At 47.8% G+C, this 6,934-nt stretch overlaps 1 protein-coding gene across 1 annotated transcript; it reads right to left on the bottom strand.

Moving 5' to 3' along the window:
* Positions 1-4,132: 4,132 nt before the first annotated feature.
* Positions 4,133-5,576, bottom strand: LOC120843827. The gene is made up of 2 exons (XM_040215271.1): positions 4,338-5,576; positions 4,133-4,291 (listed from the first exon to the last, which is right to left on the bottom strand). The coding sequence occupies exons 1-2, from the start codon at positions 5,574-5,576 to the stop codon at positions 4,133-4,135; spliced, it is 1,398 nt and encodes a 465-aa protein (XP_040071205.1).
* Positions 5,577-6,934: the final 1,358 nt, after the last annotated feature.

The raw sequence follows: 6,934 nt of genomic DNA on the forward strand, positions 1-6,934 counted from the left end.
TTGTGTATTTTATGTTCTACTTAATTTTTTTGTGTAGTTTTATTCTCTGCGGGAGAGGTTTATGGGTCCTCACGTATATTTTGAAACGTACATGTTGAGGCTCAAAAGAGCTTAGAGAGAGCGCTGGCGGATACGCTGAGAGTTATCTGTATTTGTATGTATGTATGAGAAACGTTTATTGGGCAAAGATTCAACTGGCAGTTACGCTAGGGTAGGGCCAGAGGGGGCAGGGGATGCTGGGATATCGGGGTAGAATCTAATTATATGTCGTCTCCCAGGCCGGTCTTCTCTAGGTAGTTGAGGACACTGCCCAGGATGATTTTTCTTCTCGCAGTCTCCCCGACCGGATTGAGCCAATCTTGAAGCGTGGGTGGCCGGTCTTGTGGTTCGAGTTGTTCAAGTGTTGCTTGTCTTGCCTCATCGTGGTGTTTGCACTCCCACATAACGTGTTGGATGTCGGCAGGAGTGTGCCCCTTACAGTATTTGCACTGGTACGGCTCGGGAAGAAAATCTGGATTTTTGCGAGCTTTTTTCTTGTCTTCCCATTTCTTGAGGACTGACGGAGTGATCGCTGATCCTGCTTGAAGCCTTCTTAGTCGAACTGTTTCATACCTTTTGAATCCTGATGGCATTCCGTACTCTGCTTCTTTCTGCTTGTGTGCAAGCCTTTTCTTGATCGCATTCTTGGCGACGTCAATGGTTCTTATTGGGTCATAGATGCCAGGCCTGGGGTTTTCCCCGTCTCTGGTGTTTTTACCTGGCGAAGGGTGGGAAGTCGTCAGGCCACTGCAGCAGATGTTTGAACGATGAAGCTCCCTGGCTGCAGCGTTGGCGATCTCATTTCCCTTAATCCCTTCATGTCCGGGAATCCACCTTATGGAGCTTTTAACGCTCTTCATCTTGAGTTCAATGGCAGTTACTAGGACGTCTTTAATCACAGTGCTTGTTTCGAGGTGCGTTTTGCATACTCTGATGACGTCCTGCGAGTCTGTGAAGACTATTATCTTTGAGTTGCTCGGAATCGATTCTCCTATGTTTTGTAGCGCAGATGCAATGGCCCTGGCTTCTGCTTCTTTTGCTGTGCCGCAGGTAACGGCTTCCGTTTTCGTAATTTCCTCTCTAGGGACATGCCATACTATTGCTGTTCCTTCATCTGAGGGAGCCGCATCGGTCTAGCATACTGTGATGTTGGGATCGTCTAGAAGTGCTTCCACTTCAGCTTCGTGTTGTTCAGCTTTTTTTTTTCTCCTTTCCTTGTTACCTTTGCCCATTTTTTGAGGTATGGGCTTGGGCTCGGTCAAAACAGTTCTTTCCCATGGTGGGAGGTGATCAAGGATCCTTCCTTCATCTTCGTAGTCTCTGTCTAGTAGCTCGCCAATGCAGCGTCCTTGTTTTGTATGCTTAAGCTTGAGGATTTGTATCTCTTCCTGTTGTTCCGCCATTTCCGCAAGACTTGGGAAGGGAACGCACTCGTGGAGCTTCTCTAGCTTGGTGTTCGTCGGGAGGCCCGAAATGCACCTTCGTGCTTCGTTTAGGAGGGTTTCCAATTTTGCCATGTGTTTCTTCTGTAGCCTGTAGAACCGCAGCCCACACAGCACCTTAGATATGAGTGCCGCTTGTACGATGGTTCGGGCAATACGCTCTCCGATTCCTCCGAGCTTGCTAGCTATTCTTCTAATTATCGATAGCCCTTGTTTTCAGTGCTCATAATTTTCCTTATCCACGTTGTGGGTTTAAGGCTGGAGTTCAAGTGAATTCTAAGAATTGTGTGTTCTTCGGTTTTGTTAATCTTGTCTCCATCGAAGGTGAGGTTTGGTGTAACGTCTTCGCAGCCGTGGCCGAACACCATGAATTTGGTCTTCTCTGCAGAGGGTTTCATGCTGGCTTCTCTGAGGAATTTCTCGATTTTGGCTAGTCCTCGCTGCAATGTTTCTATTTGTTCTGCATTCGTTCCTGTGAGGGTCCAGATGGTGACGTCATCAGCATATATTGTAAAAAAAGGTCCTTCGATTTCTGCAAGCTCCCATGCAGGGGGAGCCATAGCTAAGTTAAAGAGAGCTGGCGATAGTACCGAACCTTGCGGTACCCCTGTTCTGTTTTCCTTGGTGTTACTCTCAAGGGGTCCTTCCTTGATCTTGTATTTCCGACCCTGAAGGAAGGTTTTTACTAAGTTTAGCGGTCTTCCAACAATGCCTTGGTCTTTCAGGGTTGGGTTCCGATTGTCGTGGTGTGGGGTAGCGAGTCGAAAGCATTTTTTATATCTACTGTTACTAGCATCTTCGTCTGGGGGTGTTTTGGTTTGTGTTTTAAGATGCCTTCCCTGATAAGTAGCAGGCTGTCATGCGTTCCAAGATTTTTCCTAAACCCAGTTTGGGCAGGGTGCTAGATGTTGAGCTTATCTGCTAGCCCGTCGATTCTCATCAGCGTCATCCTTTCGACCAACTTGCCTAGGACAGACGTGAGCGATATTGGTCGCGTGTTTTGAGGTTCGTCAGGAGCCTTGCAAGCCTTTGGGATCGGCGTGACCCATGACAGCTTCCATTCTTCGGGCATTTTTCCGTTCTTCCAAATCTTATTGATTTCCTCTAGAAGGATTTCTTTCGTTTGATCAGGGAGATTCTTGAGCATGCTGTTGCTAATGGCATCTGGCCCAGCGGCACTTCGCGTCTTGCTCTTTTCAATCGCCGCGTCCATTTCCCACATTGTGAAGTTCGCGTTGTAATGTTCCCCAACGTTGACCATCCCTGGTTCATAGATGGTTTCGCTAGGAACTTGTGCCGGTTGTGGAAAGAAAACGTCACCTGTCTCTTCCAGCACTTCTTCTATTGTTTTGTCGCTGTTGAGTGCGATGTTTGGTACTGTGTTTGTTTCTTTTCTTTTGCCCAGCATAGAGTTGCATATCGACCACATTTTGGCGAGCGACGTGTGTTCGTTAAAGGATTCAGAAACGTCCAGCCAGTTTGTCTGGTTCAGCTTGCTTGCATATATCTGTGCCTCTTTTGCCAGCTGGTTGGCTTCCTGGAGATCTTGCCGCTTTCTTTCTGCTCTATACATGTTCAGGTGTTTCACTCTTTTTTGCCACAATGACAACAGTCTCGTGCCTGGAGTGGGACCATTTACATCGATGAGTTTCGTTACTGTAGCTTTTTAAGTTGCTTCCCGGAGCGCGTACGTGAAATCGTTGATATCTTGAATTTAGTACTCAGTACATACCGCCAGCCTGAGCGTGTTCCAGAAGACTGTTTTCGATTCTCTCGCGTTTTTCCACTCCATTGTCTTTTACTCCTACTGTAATGGGGTAATGGTCACTGCCCCATGTGTGCTCTTCCGTTCTCCATTCTGCCACGGTGAAGTTTGTGGTGATGGTGAGATCAGGCGTAGAATCTTGTTGCCGCTCGCTCTGTCCAACTCGAGTGCGCTCTTGTGGATTGTTTAGTAGCGTGAGCCCTGCGCTGCTGTATTCCTCGTAAATGTCTTGTCCCTCTTTTGCTTCATCAACATGCCCCCAGTCGCTGTGTCTCGCATTGAAATTACCCCCGATGACTATATGGTGGTCATAAAAGTCCCTCATCATCTGGCTCATTTAACTATTGTCGTCGTCTGCGTTCGTCGGTCTGTAGTATGCGGATATTAAGATAATTTTCTTCTGCCCAAGACTGGTTCGCACTGCCACCACTTCTTGCGTTTCTGTACACCACATTGATGTATCTAGTTGCTGATGCGGGTAGCTTTTCTTGAGGAAGACCGCAGCTTGCGCCTTTATTTTCGGGACTCCTCCGCGTACGTGTACAATTGATGGGAAGTGAAATCTCCGGTAGCCTCTTAATCCTATGTTCTTGTCACCAACTTCTTGAAGTAACACAGCGTCCCTTGATTCGTCGCTCAGCTTCATATTGAGTTCTGCTTTTTTAGTATTGAGGCCTCGACAGTTCCACTGAAGTATGTTAAATGTCGTAGCCTTATCAGCACGCGCATTTGTGGGCTTACGCTGCATGCTGAGTTGGTAGTTGCATGTTCTGCGCGTTGAATTGTGCTTCTTGTGCTTGAACGTGCCCGAGGGCTGATTCAAATTGCTGGCTTAATTGTTGTACGGCCGTTTGCATTTGTTGTTGGTGCTGTTGGAGAGCCTGTTTCAAGGCTTGTATTTCTTCCCGCTCTTCATCTGTTGCGGTACTCGTTCTTGCTGCTGTGCCGAGAGGACGGGGATCTCCTGCCTCTGTTCTTGTCGTTGTTGCGATTCATGTCTACGCTGCTGTTCGGCTTGTCGTTTCTCTTCTAGTTCCGCCTGTCTCTGCTGACGAAGCCTTTCTTCTTCGTGTTTTCTTTTCAATTCGCACCCGCATCGTCTCGATGCGCCTCTCCTTCTCGATAAGAAGTCGTCTGATTTCGTCCAATTCCTTGCACATTTCGTTAAGCTGTTCTTCTTCTGTCAAGTTCGAAGAGTTTACTTTATGGCTTTTGTGGGGCCGCGTCAGTTTGCCTTTCGTTTGAAGGGATTGTTGGTGCGTCTGCTTACCGGGCGTGCCCTGCGATAACTGCTTGAGCGAAGGGAATTCCTCTAAGTTTTCAAGCGGTAAAAATCGGTTCCGGTTGGTTCTACCTTGTCCTGTCTCACTGGTGCGTGGTGGTGTTGCGATCTTCTTGGTTTGCGTCAGCAGCGCTTTTGCTCTCTTTTGAAGACGCGCATCTGCATTTTTCTTGGCCAGGCAGCTGCCGTCTAGCGCTGTGTGGCCTGATACCTCGCAGTTTACGCAGTAGGTGTCTCCGCACTGGTCCTCCTCCGGGTGTGTATTTCCACACTTCTTGCACCTTTGTTGCCCTGTACAGACTGCTGCCTTGTGCCCGAACCCGTGGCATTTGAGGCAAATGACTGCCGTCGGTCTGTACGTGTACACGTCGATCAGCCTGGTGTGGTAGCTTATCTTTCTATGGATTCCCTCACCATCGAAGGTAAGCAAGAATGTGCCCTTCTTGCCAATAGGTCTGGCATGGATTATGTTGTGGTAGTCGGAGTCGGAGTTCTCGACAAAGTCTTGTGCCGTCGTTTCAGGCTGCATGCCGTGAATTACACCTCGAGGCATGGTGCCCGTAACCGAGCGGTAGGCGCATACCTCCACAATCCGGCCGTCGTCGGTCACAACTGCCTTGAGTTGCATTATGTCCCTCGCATGCCTCTCGTCGTAGACTGTTACGGCAATCGTGTTGTTCCTTGGATTGACGACGTTCGAGAGCCTGTCTCGGTTACATGGTACGATGAGTACCGCTCTGATTTGATTAAGTAGCACCTTGGGTGAAATGTTCGTAATCCTGATTTGTTCTCTGGACTTGAGGACAACCACCGTCTTTGGTAGGTCAAAATGCTCTAATCTTGTACCTCTGACCGGCTTGGGCTTCTTGTAGTTGACAGTTGACCACGGTGCATTCCCGTCAGCTTCGTGATCCTGTCGTTTATTATCGTCGCTAGGCTCCCCCGCCTTGTCTGTGTCCAATTCATCCGCACTGTCGCTGCAGGCATCGCTGTGAATGCGCTTCTTGGGGTGTATTATCCGTCTTTCTTCTTGCGGGTCTACTTCCATCCCGTTCTTTTCGACAGAGGGCCGGTCAGCCCTCTGCCTATCCTACAGTAATGCCAAGCGTTCGATTGGTAACACTTAGGCCCAGCATCGGCGGCTTGAGAAGCGAGTTCAAAATCGTCAGGCTTGAGTATTTTATTCACCGCCTCTTCCTGGTGCTTCCCGCTGATTTCGGATGACTTCTTTTCCTTATTTCAACATTTGGTTGCACTAAATCTGCAAAATATTACGTCAGACCTAGCAAACGAGCGGAGTTAGAAAAAGAAACGCCTTTCGCTCAAGCTATCTTCTTTTTCTTCATCTATCTGTATTTCCTTTATTGGAGAATTTTACTTTTTTTTAAGTCGTATACTTTCTGTTTTATCTTGAATGTTTGTTTTGACTAATGCGAACTTTATTAGGAATAGAGTGCCCAGTGGTGTCTGCACCCATACTGTAGAGCTTTGCGATTTGCGGGTTTAAATATAAATATAAATATGGAGATTGTGGAATCTGGAATGTACGACTCTGGGTCTTGCTCGGTGCAGTATGTCTCCGAAGTGACGGACAGTGTGGACTGATGTTGCGCGAACAACAAGCGTACTTGCAACATTCTTGGTGGGGAGGTGTTAAGTATGGAGAACTCCTGCTTATTGTTTAAGGTGATTTTTGTTTATCGTTTATCTTTCCACGGTTGCGTCGGCATTGTTTTTTTTGTTTTGTTTTTTTGTTTTAACTTTGTATGTTGGGTTTGGCGTTTTGGAGGGAGCATTCGCGGGGTCATCGCGGCCGAGGTGGGAGAGCTTCCCCCGCGGTCGTAAAAAAACGTCTCGGGTTTCGAGAGGCGCTACAGGAAGAGCCCGCGCTTTGAGCTGCGTGTGGCTTTTAACCGAGTGTTCCTTTGTGTAGAAGGTTTCTCCGCTTAGTATCAAATTGTCGGTTTTTACCCGATGTATTAATTTAGCTGTTGGCGCTGGCCAGACTGGGAAAAATGCAGGGAACAATTCTACAAGGAATTTGGATTGGGCGGTTGGAGCGCCAGGCTGACAGCTGGCCGACCATTGGGCGACAGTGTACCACGTCGGAGTGGTAAAATTTGAAGGGATGGGTCGGTCCCTGAGGAGAAGGGAGGCCCCTACGAGCTTACAAAAGGAGTGCCGAGCTTCTTCTCGAGGATTGGCTTCAATTCGATTTTGGGAGACTGGGAACAAAAGTATGAGGTGTAAGTTTGGGATTTCAACTCACTGTTGAGTTGTTTCGTTTCATAATAAACATGGCCGCACTGTTTAAAACCAACGAACGTCGCAATGTGTTCAGCGGGATCGAACAACCTTTAGTTTTTTTTTTTTTTTTTGTTCAACTTCCCGGGGGAGTTTTTATCG

The sequence above is a fragment of the Ixodes scapularis genome, unplaced genomic scaffold (genome assembly GCF_016920785.2).
Source record: "Ixodes scapularis isolate PalLabHiFi unplaced genomic scaffold, ASM1692078v2 PGA_scaffold8__174_contigs__length_109621045, whole genome shotgun sequence".
Classification (NCBI taxonomy): Eukaryota; Metazoa; Arthropoda; class Arachnida; order Ixodida; family Ixodidae; genus Ixodes; species Ixodes scapularis.

Bases quoted from the DNA above. Each gene is read 5' to 3' on its own strand.
- LOC120843827 (XM_040215271.1), bottom strand. From the start codon at position 5,576: ATGGAAGTAGACCCGCAAGAAGAAAGACGGATAATACACCCCAAGAAG. The intron at 4,292-4,337 runs GTGCGAATTGAA...CTTCGTCAGCAG, and splicing joins GGCGCATCGAGACGATGCGG to AGACAGGCGGAACTAGAAGA.